This window comes from Chiloscyllium plagiosum, chromosome 19, assembly GCF_004010195.1.
Source record: "Chiloscyllium plagiosum isolate BGI_BamShark_2017 chromosome 19, ASM401019v2, whole genome shotgun sequence".
Taxonomy (NCBI): Eukaryota; Metazoa; Chordata; class Chondrichthyes; order Orectolobiformes; family Hemiscylliidae; genus Chiloscyllium; species Chiloscyllium plagiosum.
The window spans coordinates 48109515-48129842 of NC_057728.1; the positions used below are offsets into that span (position 1 = coordinate 48109515).

The 20328-nt window shown below is 40.4% G+C and overlaps 1 protein-coding gene across 4 annotated transcripts in view; it reads left to right on the forward strand.

Annotated features, from left to right (window-relative positions):
• The window catches only part of LOC122559762 (receptor-type tyrosine-protein phosphatase R-like), a 211488-nt gene that overhangs the window by 117893 nt on the left and 73267 nt on the right, over window positions 1-20328 (forward strand). For all 4 annotated transcript variants that reach the window (XM_043709748.1, XM_043709749.1, XM_043709750.1 and 1 more), the window contains 2 exons: window positions 6730-6916; window positions 7923-8007. In XM_043709748.1, coding sequence (XP_043565683.1) covers window positions 6730-6916; window positions 7923-8007 — 272 coding nt within the window. The remainder of the gene's footprint in view (window positions 1-6729; window positions 6917-7922; window positions 8008-20328) is intronic.

The following is a 20328-nucleotide window of genomic DNA, read 5'->3' on the forward strand; positions in this document are numbered from 1 at the left end:
TTCCAGCAACACATTTTCAGCTCTGATCTCCAGCATCTGCAGACCTCACTTTCTCCTCACACTTTGTTAAGTGCCAGTCAGGTTTGGTGGGAAGTACTATTTGGGAGAGTGAAAAGCACTGATTGGAAAGGGAGGGATAATCCTAGTTGGAATAAATGGGAAATATTAATTGGATTGGTGGGATGGCTTGGTAGGGATCAATAAGAGGGAAAAGGTATAAAAGAGACCTAAGGTACAACTTTTACATGTCTGTGGAATGAGCTGCCAGAGGAAGTGGTGGAGGCTGGTACAATTGCAACATTTAAAAGGCATTTGAATGGGTATATGACTCTAAGAGCTTGTCAGGATTGGTGGGAAGTGCTGCTTGGGATCATGAAAAAGCATTGATTGTGATTAATGGATATTGATGGTCAAGACCAGGGTGAAAGTTCACAGTGATCAGGGAGGGCAACAACAATTGCAATTCAGAAAGGAGAGAAACAGTGGTTGGCAATTGACCATGTAGTTTGAATGTGGAACTTTCAGTTGACTAAACAAATCTGGTCAATCATCATAGCCCTTTTAACGATTTGCCTGACCGATCTGCAGAGATATTACAAACAATTTGCTGTGTGAAAGTCTGATTAGCTGAATTCTTTATCAGTATTTAAATTATTGCCAAATTTCGAAGATTCAAGGTTGAACTGATGCTGCTCACAACTTCGTGATGGTCTACCCACATTGTAACACACTCCAGCCCCAACTGGTATGCATTTAAATTTGAGCTATACTGCAAGAATTAATTGCAGGAAAGAAACAAATTAGCTTTTTTTTCCATGGTTTAAAAATCATAATGTGCTTTTAATGTTTTGGAACAAATTCTTTTGCCTGAGATCCACTGGGATTGGCATGTTTGTTTTTGCAGTGGCAGAAATTCACCTCTCTGAGATGTAACCCAAATCCTTCATCCCGCTCCATGGTCAGAGACGATCTTCCACCTAATTAATGTCTTCCTTCCATCTGCACACTTGTCACTTCATTTAACTCAGCAGATCAAACCGGAGTGCTAGTGGAGCAGTACATGGAAGACAGGGATTTGATGTACAAAGAGGAAGCAACTCCCTAATCTGAGTGCACAAGGTTAGGGTGCAACGACTCTCAACAGGCAAACGTCCAGTTCAGTCAAATCCCAGCCCAACAAATGAACCGAAGGCCGAGGACCAGGACTGTGGGCGTTCCACATTTAGAGAGCTCTGAATAAACATTGCAGAGAGTATTTAAAGAAATGACAGCGCTTAAATAAACAATTTAAAACCATCGTCAGATAAGGTAGCATTACATTGTAATGAACAACAGCACAATTTTAGTAATCTACTAAAACTGGGCTGTGACCTATTCCCAGATTTATGGCCTTGAGCAGTGAGGTGGTCCAGTGTGATGGGCAGGTGGAGCTTCCTTTTTGAAGTAAATACTCCATTAATCTCATTTTGTAAAGACTACTCCTCTTATACTGATTACATAAAACTAACATTTTAGGCACAGTGTCTCACATTTGTATTTTGACTCAATTTTCAATGCGCCAGCCATTTCAAACTCTTGTGGTAACAAGCATCATTAAAGTCAGGCTCAGGATTCCCTCCACCAGCAGTTTAGTTCACTTCTACAGATAGATGTATCAAGAATTTCAATGCAGCAACAAAATGAATAGCAATTGTTATTGTTTCACCTATAACCGCATTTTACTCCCTAATTAGGTTGCAGCTTGTTAATGTACAAGTGCATTTTTGATTATGTTTGCACAATTTGTAGTAACTTTAAGTTAATAACAATTCTTCTTATTAAAGTAAAGATCTACTGTTCTTAGGGGTTGCGTTTTTGGAAAATTACACAAATTCACAAAAGACGGTTATCTTTTACAACAGGAGTCAATTGGTTACAGCTGTGCACAGATTTAATATGTCCAGTATACAATAGAAGATAAAAGACAATAAAAATATTTTAATTCAATTAAAGATGTCCTGCTTGAAAGATCTATTAATAAATAAGAAATATATAATATTTGTCACACTTGCCTTTGTTATAAGGCTCTCCAACAGAATGCGAAGATGGTAACAAAAATGAACAACCAGATGCATGCACTCTATAAGACCATAAACCCATAAGACATAGGAGCAGAAATTAGGCCATTCAGCCCATCAAGTCTGCTCTGCCATGGATGATAGGTTTCTTATCCCCATTCATTTGCTTTCCCCCATAACCCTTGATTCCCTTGACAATCAAGAACTTATCAATCTCTGTCTTAAAATCACTCAGTGACCTGGCTTCCACAGCCTTCTATGGCGGTGAATTCCATAGATTCATCACTCTCTGGCTGAAGAAGTTTCTCATCTCCATTCTGAACTGTCTTCCCTTTACTTTAAGGCTGAGCCCTCTGGTCCTAATCTCTCCTACTAATGGAAACATCTTCCCAACAACCACTCTATCCAGACCATTCAGTATTCTGTAAGTTTCTATTAGATTCCCCCCCCCTCCCCCATCCTTCTAAACTCCATTGAGTATGGACTCAGAGTCCTCAAACGGTCCTCATATGTTGAGCTTTTCATTTCTGAGTCCATTCTCGTAAACACGCGCCAGGGCCAGTACATCCTTCATGAGATATGGGGCCGAAAACTGTGCACAATAATCCAAATATGGCCTGACCAAAACCTTATAGAGCCTCAGGATTAATCCCTACTTTTATATTCAAGTCCCGTCGAAATAAATGCCAACTACTAAACAGAATGACAAACAACACATGAATATTAAACGTGTTCTATTCCAATAAATACTGTACAGTAGATCATGACATCTACAGCATCTCAGTTTTGTTTTTAGCAACTTAGGAGCATTTACATTTGACATTTTCTCCAAGTTTCCTTTTTCTTCTGAAACCTATAGATAATCAAACTGCAATGGGTGAAATGTATGTAATGTTTTGTGTTATAGGCAAGTTTGCAGATGGCAAAGATGTGAAGATTTACAACGTTTGACCAAATTGCACAAGAGCCCCTCTTTAAGATGCTAGGAAATGGCTAATAAACATTCTGTTCCGCACTGCCCCACGTATGGTTCCAGAATTTACAGGAAAGGGTTTCTGGGTCGGATGAGTTGAGAATATTGTGTCATTTTATTGTGTGAAGAAGAATTTTAATTTTGAGACTTTGGAGGACCAAGAGTAAATATGGGTCAGCGAGGATGGCATGATGTCCATGTGTGACTTGAGATGTGATAGAGCAGCAGGGCTTCTAGGTGGCAATCTGGGGAGAGTTGAAGTAATTGACTCTTGAAAGTGACAAAGGATTGATGAGATGAGGCACAAGTGGACTGAGACTGGGCAGAGAAAGGCAATTTAAATGAGTTAGAAATAGGTGGGCTTTACATTGGTGAGATATGGGTGTACATGTTTAGATCAGAGTTAAATAGAATTCTATATTTGGAAACATGCCAGTATCTGGCCAGGGGGGCCTTCAGTCAATAGCAAGAGTACAAATACTGTGGCAGGGCCTAAATACCGTGTCTCCAGCTGCTAACCAGCTCACGTTAAAGTGCACCACGAACAAAATTAGCAGCTAAATTTTCATCTTCAATTCAGGAAGTTTGAGTCAGGCCATTTCCTACGTTATGTTCCCAAAGTCAGAATATCAGTCTATTCAGCCAGAAGTTAAGTCTTCCTGAGTTAGATTAGGCTGGAGTTGGGCTACCGTCTCCTAGGGCAACGCTGAGGTGGCAATAAAGATGAGCAAATACCAACACTTGCGAGTATAAAGCCACCTCATTAGTTTAGTTCTATCCATTCATTGAGCAGCTGTATCAACAAAACAAGCCGAACAGATGACCAGTAATTTACTTTGTCAAATGGCCCCATTATGAATGCTTGCATGAGCTTCAAGACTCAATAATGGATTCAGGCCTGCGGGTAATTCTTGCATCACTGCAAAGGGAACTGCTAGCTTTAATTAATTGTCAGTTTTATAAGCTCATTATAGGTTTATTTTTCCTTGAAATAGTTTGTCAATGTCTGTTTAGTTGGACTAAATTTAGAGATTTTATATAGCTTAGAGCTTTTATTAATGGGGAAATCAATGTTTGTGTTTGACAATTTTATGAGCTTATAAAAAGGGAAAAACTCAAAGCAAATTTTTAATGGCTGACTTTGTTTTATGGAAGCATTTTAACAAGCTTCCAGTATGAATATATGGTTTATTAGTTCTCTACTTAATAGACACTGGAATCTTAAAGGCTCAGCAGAAGATGAGACATTGAATCAATGTGAACTATGTAATGTCATGCATGCATTATTATCTGATATTATACACTGTTGAATTCTAGAGAGAACTTTTTTCATGAAGTACCTTAATGCATGGAAACATCTATACAGTGCCAGTCAGTTTAGACTCTTACCTTTTAAGGACAGGGCCTTATGAACAATCATTGCATTATGAATATATTGAACTTTCCAAACACCAACTAAACATAATAGTTGAATTTAGCAATAGTTTTAAAATTTTTCTGTCAATAAGTTTCTGACTCCTCAGCAGCTTTTTTCCAAGTTGCAGAAACTTTCTTTCCTGATGTGGTTTAAACAGCCTTCAGAATCTCACCCACCCCCTTTCAAAACTTATATTTGGTACAGGCAGTTAAATAGAGAGTCCATTTCGGGTGTGTTGTGTTGTGACCCACCATATTTCCTGACTTGCAGAAAAAGTCAGGCAATAGGAGTTAAGTGCAGAGTTGTTAACCCATACATCTCACATTTGACCCTCCCAACATTGGTTTTCTCAGTGATGGGAGGGAAAGATTCAGCCCTCGTGACTGTCAGACAAGTATAGATCAGTCAAGATTAGTGGTGGCGTGGTCAAACTATAAAGCTGAAAGTTAATCCTTCATCTGTGAATGATGTTAATTAATGAGCAAGAGAGGGGAAAATAGAACAAATCCTGGCTGAGTTCTGGAATTAATGATGTGAGTGAAAGAGGAAGTTCTGGTGGAGATTATCTGCTGTATTTGTATAGGTAAGAGTCAGACTGAGTGAATTGCATTGTGCTGGACCATGGAAGAGAGACATTGAAAAAGAATGGAGTAGTCAATCGTATCATAGACAGTTCAGGAAGGATAAAGAGCAACAATGTGTAGTTCATAAGATATAGGAGTAGAATTAGGCTATTCAGCCCATCAGGTCTGCTCTGCCATTCAATCATGGCTGATATGCTCCTCACCCCCATTTTCCTTCCTTCTCCCCACATAACCCTTCAACCCGCTACCAATTAAAAATCTGTCTAAATCCTCCTTAAATGTATTCGTTGTCCCAACATCCACTTCACATGGGGTTGGCAAATTCCACAGATTCACAACCCTTTGGGAGAAGTAGTTTCTCCTCATCTCTGTTTTAAATTTGCTCCCCCTTATCCTAAGACTATGACCTCTCATCCTGGAATGCCCCACCAAGAGGAAGCATCCGCTGCACATCTATTTTATCCATACCTTTTATCATCTTGAATATCCTCAATTTGATCTCCCCATATTCTTCTAAATTCCAGGGAGTATGGGCCTAAACAGATCCCAGCCAATCCTGTTGTGATTTCAGTCAGGATTGTTTTACTGCTGTGACAAAGATGGAATCTAGACTGGGAGATTCAGTTAGAGAGCTTCAGTAAGGATGAGCATGGATTTAAATAATAAAAAATATGCTGAAGTATTTTGAAGGGGAGAGAATGATTGAATAAAGCAGGCTAAATTTCTAAGGTCATTGATTTTGAGGCTTGATCCCAAAATTACAGGGTAAAATTTTCAATTAATTGCATAATATAAACACAGTTTTTCTTGGTCACTGTAAGTCAATGTGCTACACAAGTCTCCTATCATGGATTAGAGCTGAAAATGTGTTGCTGGAAAAGCGCAGCAGGTCAGGCAGCATCCAAGGAGCAGCAGAATCGACGTTTCAAGCATGAGCCCTTCTTCAGCCCTTCTTCTTCCTGAAGAAGGGCTCATGCCCGAAACGTCGATTCTCCTGCTCCTTGGATGCTGCCTGACCTGCTGTGCTTTTCCAGCAACACATTTTCAGCTCTGATCTCCAGCACCTGCAGTCCTCACCTTCTCCTATCATGGATTAGATCCTACAAAGCTTACTTTGTATCTCTAGTAATGTCACCATTCCAGTGTTTTTCAGTTTATCTAGAATAAATTAATTATATATTAGGGTAGAGTTTAAATCTTCATATATTGTTTCACTAAAATGTTAAAATTATTATGCATACTCCTTTTAAAAATTACCTAAAAAATGTTAGCTGCACATAATGCTTACCCGATAAAATGTTGCAAATTCCTGAAACTACGGTTAAAGTTACAGACAACTGATACAGTGACTGCATCATAACATTTTGCAGTAGGATTTTTACAGGCACTGCTGTAAAGCATAAGTACTTTGTATGCATTAATGAAAAGACATAAAATGTAGGTTAAAGGTTAAATCAAAGCTGCTTTGATTTTGACAGACATCTGTTATACTTTGGTACTAAGTGGGCTAGACTTTCCTCCACCTGCTGAAAATGAGTGGGTTTTGAGAAGAAAGCCAAGTGCTAATTGGCAGATTCCTCACAGATTGTCAATCATCTTTGACTGTTGAATAATATGATTGTGGAGAGGCCCCAAGGGAAATGCTCCAGAAAAAAAAGGTGTTTTAATAAACATTTTCAAATATTCTTTAATTCGCAGGAGAGGCTCAAACGTATCGCTTACCTTGGATATGAGTACCTTGGGAAATGTTGAATCACTCAGTATTGCACCAACACCCCGTGAAAAAATATTTCTGGAGTATCTACAGACTGCCAGCCGGGTGCTCACAAGGTTGCAACTAAGTGAATGTGTAGCAAACGCCCAATCCCTTCAGGCTGAATTCATGGTATATAGCACTCTATACAGTAAAGTTTGTGCCTCAGTTTAATCATGCAAAGCCTACAGGCTATATCAGGAACCAATATTTGTCTAAGGTGCAATTTAAACTAGAAATGATCAACAATAGAATTTTTCTTATAATTTTTTTTACTGCAAGCTGAGTATTCCAGTCAGTATCATAATATTTTAGTGTTATTACATTTGATCGATAAATGCTGTAGAGCTAGTCTTTACCTCAGTCTTATATTTGACATGTGAGACATTTGTGAAGGAAAAATGGACATTGTGCAAAACAACAGGCAACAATGTTAACGACTATTAATCTTTATTAAGGAGAACCTTACATCTGTTTCTCAAGCATTTTTGATAGCCTGTCATGAGACTTCCTTCATTACAAAATAGAAAGATGTGATAAAGCAATTTATTGTTTCAAATCATCTTTCCTAATGCTGGTATGCCATTATATTTGCATTACAATGAATCTCCTGTGCATCCTCCACTTCATAATGGTTTGAATGGTTGATTATATAAATCACAGAATATTTTTCTCCTATTTTCTTTGGTTTTGTCCCATCCATGCAAATCAAATGTCCTGATGCAAACAGGAGTTTGGAACAAAATGTGAGGAATAAAGCAAGAAAGCTGCTCCAAGACCATCTGTTGATCATATAATTAATCTCACTGTGCAGCTAATGAAACAAACTTCATATTAAAATAGGGAATGTTCGTATTTCCCAGTAAGATCTACATTTCTTCCAGCCTTTTGGAGCTCCATCCCAGAAAGATTTCACCTGGCACTCCCTGACTGGAGGATCAGATTAGTAAATGGGATCGGAAAGGAAAGAAACGTGGATTCCATATTTTGTTGCAACTAATGCGCAGGTTTAACCAAAATATATATTATGGAATTCTTTTACCTGACAACATCTGTGTGTTTCTGCAGTGTGGTATGCAGTGCTGTAAGTACATTGGAATTTCTGATGCTTGTGTTTCTTATTTCCTTCAAATAACAGGAAATTCCCATGAATTTTGTGAATCCCAAAGAGCTGAATATTCCTTGTCATGGAGCTAAGAATAGATATAAAACAATTTTGCCAAGTAAGTACACCTGTTACACAATTCACCTTTCACTGTTAAATATTTGCTTTAAGTCTTATTTAAATACAAAATGATTATTTTCTTTACTATTCAAGCCTCATTGGCAAATGCCAGTGCTGGTTTGTAAAATATGTAACACATTCATCCAATTATGTGTTTTTAAATATAATGTTTAAAACTGGAGTCATGAGTAGGTTTACGTGCCAGTGAAGAAAGTATGATGCAATGGGTTTTTGTGTCAGTTGCTAATACTCTTCACTAATTGGGTATCTGGGAACAAGCAGAACACTGGACCTTGACCAGGTAGGGAAAGTATTGCAATATATCTTACACATATATTCGCATACATGTATCCTTTCTTTTGGGAATAGTGGAAGGAATCCCTGGCTGATTATCAGCCCATTGAACCACATCACTCCTTCCATGGACTGGTGAGTGGACCTGGAGCTGCAGGCCCAGGGGTAGGCAATCTGCCACTGCACCACAAGATCCCCATCAGCATTTCAATTATACCATGTAATAATGACTTATACAGTCATACCGTAGTACAGAAACATCCATACCCATAAATATTCTTTCATAACTGCACTGTCTTAAGTATTAGAAGAGAGTGTGTAATGATAACAATTACTCCTTTCTAAAATATGTCTGATAAATGTGATTTTAGAATCCACAGGCTTGAATTATACCTCTCCAGGTACCCAGACAGGAACCGAAGCTAGGTGAAGGACTAAAAAAAGCAAACTCCACTTCTGTATACAGTTTTTGCTTCATATGACACTGTTTTTCACACCACATGGAACATTTTGAGATATATCAGTTATGTTTGCTGATGTTATGTAACACTGCTACCACTGTCCCATATATGAGCACCTAACTCAAAGTCAACAGGTCAAACTGGCTGTCTCAAATGAAAACAAAGTGCTGGAGAAACTCAGCAAGTCTGGTAGCATCTATGGAGGGAATAACAGCTTAACTGACCACTTAGGGCTTTAATCAGACGCAGAAACCCCCAGATGAAACCTTTTGCCGAAGGGAGTCATAGTGTCAGAGCATTTTTAGCAGAGAAAAAGCCTATTGGCCCATCTTGTCTGCACCAGTTATCAAACATTCATCTATTCCAACCCCATTTTTCAACATTTGGCCTGTACTGTTACATGCTATAACATTTTGAGTGTTCATCTAAGTTGTTCCTAAATGTCATGAGGGTTCCTGCCCCCACTACAAGCAGTAAGTTCAAGATAACCAAAATCGTCTGAGTGAGAAAGACTTTCCTCAAACCCCTCTAAGCCTCCTGCTCCCTATCTTAAAACTGAACCCCCTTGGTTATTGATCCCACAACTAAGGGGAAATGTTTCTCCCAAGCTACCCTGCCAATGCCACTTAGAACATTGTGCATCTGAAACCTGCCTCAGACTACCCTGTTCTTGGGAAAACCAACTCAACCTGTCCAGTCTGTCTTCATAGCTGAGTAGTTCCAGACCAGGCAACATCCTGGTCCATCTCCTTTGCACCCTCTCTCAGGCAATTACATCCTTCCTATAGTGTGGTGACCAGAACTGCACACATTACTACAGCTGATGAAGGAGCAATGCTCTGAAAGCTTGTACTTCCAAATAAACCTGTTGGACTATAACCTGATGTTGTGTGATTTTTAACTTTAGGCCACAGCTGGAGTAAGTTATACAAGCTCCATCATAACCTCCCTACTCTTGTATTCAAAGCCTTGACTGATAAAGGCATAAAACCCATATTCCTTCTTAACCACCTTATCTACCTGTCCTGCTGCCTTCAAGGATCTGTGGATATGCTTGTCAAGTTCCCTTTGTAATTCCTTGGGTCTTGACATGCCTATGTCTTGCTAATCCTCTCAAATACACCACCTCACACATCTCTGGATTGTTGCCCTGTTCAGCCCATGTGACCAGCCTGTCTATATTTTAGTAGAGTTTAAGTCTCTCCTCACTATTTACCACACTGTCAATGTTCATTCCATCTGCAAACTTACTGATAGTATCACCTACATTCATGTCTTGATCATTAATGTGCATAACAAATAGCAAGGGACCCAGTTCCAAACCTAATGGTACAGAGGCTTACAGTAACAAAAATGCCCTTTGACAATCTGTTTCCTGTCACTAAGCCAACTTTGGACCCAATTTACCAAATTGCCCTGAATCCTGTGGGCTGTTACTTTCTTAGCCAGTCTGCCATGTGCGATCTATCAAAAGCCTTACTGAGGTCCATCAACTTCACTATCCTCATCTAGACACCTTGTTACCTCTTTGAAAAGTTCAATTTTCAAATTTGTTAGACATAATTTAGCCCTAACAAAGTCATGCTGACTATCATTGATAATTTGTGACTTTCCAAGTAGAGATTAATTCTGTCCCTGAGCCATTTTTCCAATAGTTTCGCTACCGGAGATGTTAGTTTCTCTGGCCTCTTGTTTATTCCTATTTGGCCTATCTGGTTTATTCCTATCACCCAGCTTGAATAATGACACTACATTAGCGGTCCACCAGTCCTCTAAAACTACATCATAACTAGTTACCCATATTTGTGCCAATAGATCATCTACCTCATTGCAAATGCTGGTGCATTCAGGCAGAATATACTTAACTTGGTCTTTTTGACATCATTCCACCTTTGAGGCATACACAATGCTCAGCTTTGTTTCTCCTGTCCTCTAGTTTCCCTTGGAGCTTTCTGACTACCTGTTACTAGCTTAACTCCCTTCCAGTTACCCCTCAGGTTCCCATCCCCTGGAAAGTTTGTTTCAGCCCATCCCAACAACATTAGCAAGTCTCTCTGCAAGGTTATCAGTCAGAATCCTGATCAGTTATAACCCCCTCCAGCTTGTACAGGTCTCACCTGCCTTGGACCTGATTCCAGTGCTTCAGAAATCTGATGTCTTCCACTCTGTACCAGTTCTCTAGCCACATATTAAATCCATCAATTTTTTCCTGTTCTTATGCTCACTAGCCAATGACATGGCGCATAATCCTAAACGTATTGGTATCCAGGTCCTGATTTTCAATTTCCCTCCTAACTCCCTGAGTTCCGCTTTCAGAGTCTCATCCCTCTTGCTACTATTCAGGTGGGTTTAAACTAGCTCAGTAGGGGGACGGAAACCTGAGGTGTAGTTCCAGTGCACAGGAGGATGAGAGGAGGGAAGACAGGGACATGTTTTCATGATCACAGAAATGTGCTGACAGACAGCAAGCTGGTTTGAAGTGTGTCTACTTCAATGCCAGAAGTATCCGAAATAAGGCAGGTGAGCTTGCAGCACGGATAGGTACCTGGGACTTCAATGTTGTGGCCATTTCGGAGACATGGATAGAGCAGGGTGAGGAATGGATGTTGCAGGTACCAGGGTTTAGATCTTTCATTAAGAACAGGCAAGGCGGTAAAAGAGGGGGACATGTGGCCTTGGTAGTCAAAGATAGTATGACGGTGGCTGAAAGAACTTTTGATGCGGACTCGTCTACTGAGGTGGTATGGGCTGAGGTTAGAAACAGGAGAGGAGAGGTCACAATGCTTGGAGTTTTTTATAGGCCTCCACAGAGTTCCAGGGAGGTGGAGGAGAGGATTGGCAAAATGATTCTGGGTAGGGGAACTTTAACTTCCCCAACATTGACGAGAAATGCTGTAACTCTAGTATGTCAGATGAATCAGTTTTTGTCCAATGTGTACAGGAGGGTTTCCTGACACAGTATGTCTAAGGCCGACAAGAGGGGAAGCCACACTGGATCTGGTGCTTAATAATGAACCAGACCAGGTTAAGGGTGGCACGGTGGCATAAAGGGTGACACGGTGGCACAAGGGCAGCATGGTGGCACTGCTGCCTCACAGCGCTAGAGACTCAGATTCAATTCCTGCCTCAGGCAACTGTCTGTGTGGAGTTTGCACATTCTCCCCGTGTCTGCATGGGTTTCCTCAGGCGCTCCGGTTTCCTCCCACAGTCTAAAAATGTGCAGGTTAGGTGAATTGGCCATGTTAAATTGCCAGTAGTGTTAGGTGAAGGGGTAAATGTAGAGGAATGGGTCTGGGTGGGTTGCTGTTCGGAGGGTCGGTGTGGACTTATTGGGCCGAAGGCCTGTTTCCACACTAAGTAATCTAAAATCTAAAATCTAAAGAAGTTAAGAAGAGCAAAGAGGACACGAGCAGTCTTTAGCAAATAGAATAAAGGAGAACCCTTAAAGCTTTCTATAGTATGTGAGGAATAAAAGGATAACTAGGGTAGGAATAGGGCCAGTCAAAGACAGAAGGGGGAAGTTGAGTGTGGACCCTGTGGAGATTGGAGAGGTACTAAACGAACATTTATCATCGGTTTTCATTCAGGAAAAGGAGAATATTGGAGAAGAGAAGAATGAGATACGAGATATTAGACTGGAAAGGATCAAGATTAGTTATGAAGAGGTGTTATCAATTCTAGAAGGAGTGAATGTAGACAAGTCCCCGGGGCTGGATGGGATTTATCGGAGGATTCTCCGGGAAGCTAGGGATGAGATAGCAGAGCCTTTGGTTTTGATATTTGAGTCGTCATTGTCTACAGGTTTAGTACCAGAGGACTGGAGGATTGCAAATGTTGTACTCTTGTTCAAGAAGGGCAGTAGAGATGACCCAGGTAATTATAGATCAGTGAGCCTTACTTCTGGTGTAGGAAAGGTTTTGGAAAGGATTATAAGAGATAGGATTATAATCATCTAGCAAGCAACAATTTGATTTCAGATAGTCAACATGGTTTCATCAAGGCCAGGTCGTGTCTCACAAACCTCATTGAGCTTTTTGAGAAGGTGACCAACCATGTAGATGAGGGTAGGGCAGTTGATGTGATATACATGGACTTCAGTAAAGCCTTTGATAAGGTTCCACATGGTAGGCTATTGGACAAGAAGCAGAGGCATGGAATTGAGGGGCATTTAGCAGTTTGGATTAGAAACTGGCTTTCTGAAAGAAGGCAGTGAGTGGTGGTTGATGGAAAATATTTAACCTGGAGTCCAGTTACTAGTGGTGTGGCACAAGGATCTCTTTTGGGACCACTGCTGTTGTCATTTTTAAAAATGACTTAGACGCAGGCATAGATGGATGGATTAGTAAATTTGCAGATGACACTAAAGTCGATGGAGTAGTGGACAGTTCGGAAGAATGTTACAAGTTGTAGGGGACTTGGATAAACTGCAGAATTGGGCTGAGAGGTGGCAAATGGAGTTCAATATGGCTAAATGTGAGGTGATTCACTTTGGGAAGAATAACAGGAAGGCAGAATACTTGGTCAATGGAAAGATTCTTGGTAGTGTGGATGCGAAGAGGGATCTTGGAGTCCATGTACATAGATTCCTGAAAGTTGTCACCCAGGTTGATAGTGCTGTTAAGAAGGCATATAGTGTGTTAGGTTTATTGGTAGAGGGATTGAGTTCTGGAGCCGCAATATCATGTTGCAAATATACAAAACGCTAGTGTGGCCGCACTTGGACTATTGTGTAGAGTTCTGGTCGCCATATTTCTGGAAGGATGTGGAAGCATTGGAAAAGGTGCAGAGAAGACTTACCAGGATGTTGCCTGGTCTGGAGAGAAGGTCTTATGAGGAATGGCTGAGAGACGTGCGTCTGTTCTAATTGGAAAGAAGAAGACTAAGAGGGGATTTGGTAAAGACATACAAGATGATCAGAGGATTAGATAAGGTAGACAGTGAAAGTCTTTTTTCTAGGATGATGATGTCAGCTTGTACAGGGGCGGGTGGGAGAGCATAGCCAAAAGGTGAGGGGTGATAGATTTAAGACAGATGTCAGAGGCAGGTTCTTTACTCAGAGAGTGGTAAGGGTATGGAATGTCCTACCTGCTAATGTAGTTAACTCAGCCACATTAGGAAGATTTAAACAATCTTTGGATAAGCACATGGATTGTGCTGGGATAGTGTAGGTGGACGAGCTGAGAATAGTTCACAGGTTGGCGCAACTTTGAGAGCCAAAGGGCCTGTTCTGCACTACATTGTTTTATGTTCTATGTTCTATGTTCTAATGTCATTGCTACCAATGTACAGCACACCTTCTGGTTGATACCTCTTCCTTAAATGGATATCCTGCAGCCATTCTGTGACATCTTTGTCTCTGGCACCAAGGAGGCAACAAACCATCCTAGAGTCACGATTCATGCTGCAGAAATCACTCTCTGATCTCCTGACTATGGGATCCTTGTTTAACGTTACCCTGCCATACTTTCTCCTTCCCTATACAGCTAAGATACTACTGGTAAAGTGGACCTGCCTCTGGCGGCATTCCCCTGAGAAACCACAGCTTTTACTAATTTCCAAAATGTAATATTGATTGGCAAGCACAATAGATTCAGGCAACTCCTGCACTACCTGCCTGGGTTTCTTAGACTGCCTAGTAGTCACCCATTCCAGCTCTGCCTGTACATTTCTAATCTGCAGTGTGGCTACCTCCCTATATGTTCTAAACATGTAACCCTCTGCCTCACGGATGCACAACAGGAACTCCAACTGCTGCTCAATTTTCAAAATCTGGAGCTTAAGCCTGTGTTGCCAGTAACATTTCCTGCTTATATGTTTGTTGGGACGTATGATATGTCTATGACTTCACATATTCCACTAGATGGGCACTTTGCCTGTCCCTGCTGATCTGCATTCTAGAAATCTGAAAATTATTTATCTTTAGAATATATATGAACTTACTACGAAAATATTCAAATAAATTCATGTTCCTTCACTTATGTTAACATTATTTTCATTAGATATTGCTTTAATATTGCATATTACTTTGATTTGCTTTAGACTCACTCATAAGAGCATACTCTCACCAATCAATAAACTTATTTCCTATGGTGTCTCTTGGATTTTTTTTCTCATATTAGCCTCTTTTCAGCATTATAGTCAGAATGAACATTCTTTAAACTTACTGTCTCCTGTCTCGCACTGTTTTTCAAAGGAAGCCGCTCCCTGTTCTTTGTGCTTTTTGTTTCATAAGTTTGTTACTTCTTTTATTAGTGCTATGTTCAGGATGAAGCCGCTCCATGTTCTTCACCCTTTTTAAACTTGCTTCTTCCTCTCTTTCTCTGTTCAGAAAGAACCACTGCCCACTTTCCATTCTCATTTTAAACTTGCTGCCTCATCTCTTGGCGCTCTGTTCAGAGCAAAGCTGATCTCCACTCCATTTTTATCTTGCATTGCGTGCTGAATGAGGCCACTCCACACTCTACATGCTGTTTTTAACCTTGCTGCCTCCTCGCGTGGTACTGTGTGCCACTCTTGCTCTGCGCACTCTTATTCACCTTGTCACCCTTTTCTCAGTCTGTACTCAGAATGGAACTCTCTGTCGTGATTGAAACGAGGACTGCGAGGTGGACTTCATAGAATATGAGTTCCCCAATTGTGTTTGTTAATCTAATCCAGTCAGGGAGCCCTGGCTGACAGGTATAAACAGAAATGTCAGAGGTTTTGTCCACTCTGAAAACTGACTCTGAGGGATTTGGATCAGTGTCAAGGTCCCTCCACGTGTAACTAAAGGGTGACTTGGTGACAGGATACCAACCTCTGTGGAGTTTTTCACTCTCCACTTTCTACACTTTTTAAACTTGCTGTTTGCGCTCTCGGTGCTGTGTTCACATTAAACAAGTGCAGTGCCCCTTCCATGTGAATCAAAGGCTCTGGGTTCAAGCTCCACATTAGGTCCTGATGTTTAAGGAAAGTGTGTTTGTGCTCAAACAGTTTAGGAATGCATGAAGACACCTTCCCTGGGCATCAGGTCTGGAAATGAGCCTCAAACCCAAAGCCAGGAATGCTACCCATTCTGACACAAGACCTCCAGAGAAAGGCATTTAGTAGACAAGTCTTTTTGTGGTAATGTTTTAGATTCATGGTCACTATAACTGATAATAGCTTTTATTTAGATTGTATGTTCATTTCATTAAGTTTATAATTGCCATTTGGGGTGGGATTTAAACTCATTTCTCATGAATACTGATGCAGGCTTCTGGATTACTCATCCAGTAACATAATCATTATATAATCATATCCCCATGTGCAGTGTTTTTTATAATATCTCATTAAAATAACGTTTCCTTGAAGAGCTGTTTCTATACATTCTCTAAGGATAGAAGTGAAATCATTTCAAAGTCAGCCAAGAGAAGCCAAGTGTCTGTTACCTAGTTTAATACTTCACTGTTAAACTCTTTTCCTCGATTAATCGGAGTGCCATCTGAATACATTCAGCTTCTGCTGAGATTTCATTGCAAATCTGCAATGGGAAAATGGAAAGATTCAATGTTTGTGACAAACCTAAAAATAACCAGAGACAATGTCACTCCATGATGGAAGCTGAAGAGTTCGCCTTGAATTTTAACTATTCTCTTTCACACACATAGAGTTCCTACCTCTGGATTCTACCAAAGAACACTTTTAGGTTTTGTTTTTAAATTGTTGGAATGAATAATAACAGGCACGGAACTTTTTGTTCTCTTTCCCCATAGCGTTTGACTTGCCAAAAATGTTAACTCAACATATAAATCCAGTTTAATACTCAAAGTAAATAAATTCATCTTTAAGTATAGACTGAATGGTAATCAGGAGAAATGTAACAAAGTACAGGGATTTTATTAGTGGCAGTTGTCACAGTAAAGGAATTGAAATACTAAAGGCAGAGGGAAGGTCATATTGTATTATTTACAAGTGGCTGAGTTGCTTTGGTTTTCAAATCACAGGCAACTTGATGGTTATTACGTGAGGAGTTTTTCCTTGTGCTGTTATGCCTGAAAGAGCATCTGTTTTTGTCTTGTGGCTTCTACCTTACTTATAATGAACAAAGGACAGTACAGTGCAGGATCAGGCCCTTTGGCCCACTAAGCCTGAGCTGACACATGGTGCCTTTCTAAACTAGGAAACCTTTTACCTCTAAACAGACTGTACCCCTCTATTCTCTGTCTATTCAAGTGTCTGTCAAGATGCCTCTTAAACATGGCTATTATATCTGCTTCTAACACCTCTTCTAGCAACGCATTCTGGACACTTACCACCCTCTGTGCAAAAAACATGCCTCTCACATCTCCTTTAAACATTCCCACTTTTACTTTAAACCTATGTCCCTTCATAATTGACGTTTCTACTCTGGGAAAAAGAGTCCGACTATCTATTCTATCCATGCGTCTCATGGTTTTGTAAACTTCTATCAGGTCGCCCCCTCATCCTTCAATGTTCAAGTGAAAACAAACGCCCCCCCCACCCCCCTCAACAAGTTTGTCCAGTCTCTCCTCATAAATAATACACTTCAAACCAGTATCATCCTCATAAGTCATTTTGGTTTATTTTCAAATTCTCCATATCCTTCGGGTGTTATGACAACCAGATCTGTATGCAATATTCCAAATGTGGCTTATCTAAAATTCCATACAGCTGCAATATGACTTGCCAATTTTTACACTCAATGCCTTGATCCCCTTGTGTTGCCACTTTCAGGAAACTGTAGACCTGCATGCTGAGATCCCTCTGTAAGTTAATGCTTGTAATGGCTCTGCCATTTACTGTATACTTCCCTCCCTTATTAGACCTTCCAAAATGCATCACCTCGCATTGTCTGGATTATATTCCATCTGCCACTTCTCCAACCATGTCTCCAGTCTGTTTAAATCCTATTGTATCCTCTAGCAAATCTCCTCACTGTCCCCAGCTCTTCCAGTCTTAGTGTTGTCTGCAAACTTACTGATTAGACCTCATAAATTCTCCTCCAAATCATTTATTGATATTATAAACAAAAGGGGTCCCAGCACTGATCCATGAACACCACTGGTCACAGCTCTCCAGTCAGGGAACACCCTTGCACTGCTACTCTCTATCTTCTATGACCAAGCCAGTTCTGTATGCATCTTACAAGCTCACCAAGGATCTGATGTGACTTCACCTTCTTTGTCAGCTTGCCATGAGAGACCTTGTCAAAGGCCTTGCTAAAGTATGCTTCCCACATAATGCAGCACTATTCCTAGCTACATGCCAAATTTGATTTCATCACTTCCTGTGCTTTGCTGCTGCATCTACTGTGCTACTTCATTCCCCAATATCTAGCATTTATTTAAATATAGAGAAAGATTTGTTGCTCCCGGAGTATATCTCAGAATGTCGGGTGTAGATATCAGCAATCCCACATGTTTTTTCCATCTATTCAGCCACTGGCCAAAAACGCTAAAGAAATATACATTTATCATAGTTCGGGAGTTTGATATCATATGATATGTAAAGTTTATTCTTAAATTGAATAATTATGACCACATCTAAGACTCAGTAGGATAACCGTTCAGAGCAAGTACTTTTAAATGTGAGCTGCTCAAAAGGCATTGATTGGAAAATGCATTTAAATCTGGAACAGGAAATTTGAATACACAATGAATGGGTGTACGTTGGCAAAGATATGAAAGGAAAAGGATTTGGGTGTGATAATTGGTCATTCACGAAAATATCAGTCATTGTGAAGCTGTTTAGCAAGCAATTCAAGTACCAGACTGCACCTTGAGGGCATTTTGTTGTGTATTAAAGGCAAGTTATTTTGAGGTTATTTATCTCATTTGAGCACATTTACGGATGACTGGAGAAATTACATTTAAAGTATGTACTGACCTCTCTGCTACAAAAAGATCCATTGATGACCCCCACCCCCCACCTTGTTTGTCATGTATTGCCTTGTTCTTCATATCCACTTAAAGTTTCTATAACATTGGATAGGGTTGCACCATGATTGCTATGATTTCAGAGTCTTAAACACTCACCAGGCATCCCATGTCCTGTATGCTGCAGGAAGCTCACAATATTCAGCACCATTCCACTTAGCTGTAGGTAGAGGAACAAGAGAAACAACACAATTCAGTTCTGTCCACTTTACACTAAATAACAAGGAGCTTCTGTTACGACAAGAAAGGGAATTCATGGAATGCTTACAGGATGGCTTTTTGGAACAGCTTGTCAATGGAGCCCACAAGAGAGCAGGCTATTCTGGACCTAGTGCTTTGCAATGAACCAGACTCTATAAAAGATCTTAAAGTAAGGGAACCCTTAGGAAGTAGCGACCATAATATGGTAGAGTTCAGTCTGGAGTTTGAAAGGGAGAAGGCAAAATCGGATGTAATGGTGTTACAGTTGAATAAAGGTAATTATGAGGGCATGAGAAAGGAACTGACTAAAATAGACTGGAAGCAGAGGCTAACCGGGAAGACAGTAGAGCAAAAATGGCAGGAGTTTGTAGGTATAATTGAGGACACTGTACAGAGGTTCATTCCCAAGAAAAGAAAGATTAACAGGGGAGGGACTAGACAACCTTGGCTGACAAAGGAAGTCAGGAAATGTATTAAAGAAAAAAAGAGATCCTATAAAGTGGCTAAGAACAATGGGAAATCAGAAGATTGGGAAGGATACAAAAGCAAACAGAGGATAACAAAGAGTGTAATAAGAAAGGAGAGGACCAAATATGAAGGTAGGCTAGCCAGTAATATTAAAAATAATAGTAAAAGTTTCTTTCAGTACATAAGAAACAAACGACAGGCAAAAGTAGACATTGGGCCACTTCAAACTGATGCAGGAAGCCTAGTGATGGGAGATAAGGAAATAGCAGGAGAACTTAACAAGTACTTTGCGTCAGTCTTCACAGTGGAAGACATGAGTAATATCCCAAAAATTAAAGGGTGTCACGGGGCTGAGTTGAGTATGGTTGCCATTACGAAAGAGATAGTACTAGAAAAGTTAAAAAGTCTTAAAATTGATAAATCTCCTGGCCCCGATGGGATACACCCTAGAGTTCTGAGAGAGGTGGCTGAGGAAATAGCAGAGGCATTGGTTGAGATCTTTCAAGAGTCACTGGAGTCAAGAAAGGTCCCGGATGATTGGAAGATGGCTGTTGCAACCCCCTTGTTCAAGAAAGGATCAAGGCAAAAGATGGAAAATTATAGGCCAATCAGCTTAAAATCGGTTGTTGGTAAAATTCTAGAACCCATCATTAAGGATGAGGTTTCTAAATTCTTGGAAGAGCAGAGTCTGATTAGAACAAGTCAACATGGATTTAGTAAAGGGAGGTCATGCCTGAATTTTTTGAAGAGGTAACAAGTAGGTTAGACCAGGGAAACCCAGTGGATGTGGTCTATCTAGACTTTCAAAAGGCCTCTGATAAGGTGCCACACGGGAGGCTGCTGAGCAAGGTGAGGGCCCATGGTGTTCGAGGTGAGCTGCTGGGATGGACTGAGGATTGGCTGTCTAACAGAAGGCAGAGAGTTGGGATAAAAGATTCTTTTTCAGAATGGCAGCCGGTGACGAGCGGTGCCCCGCAG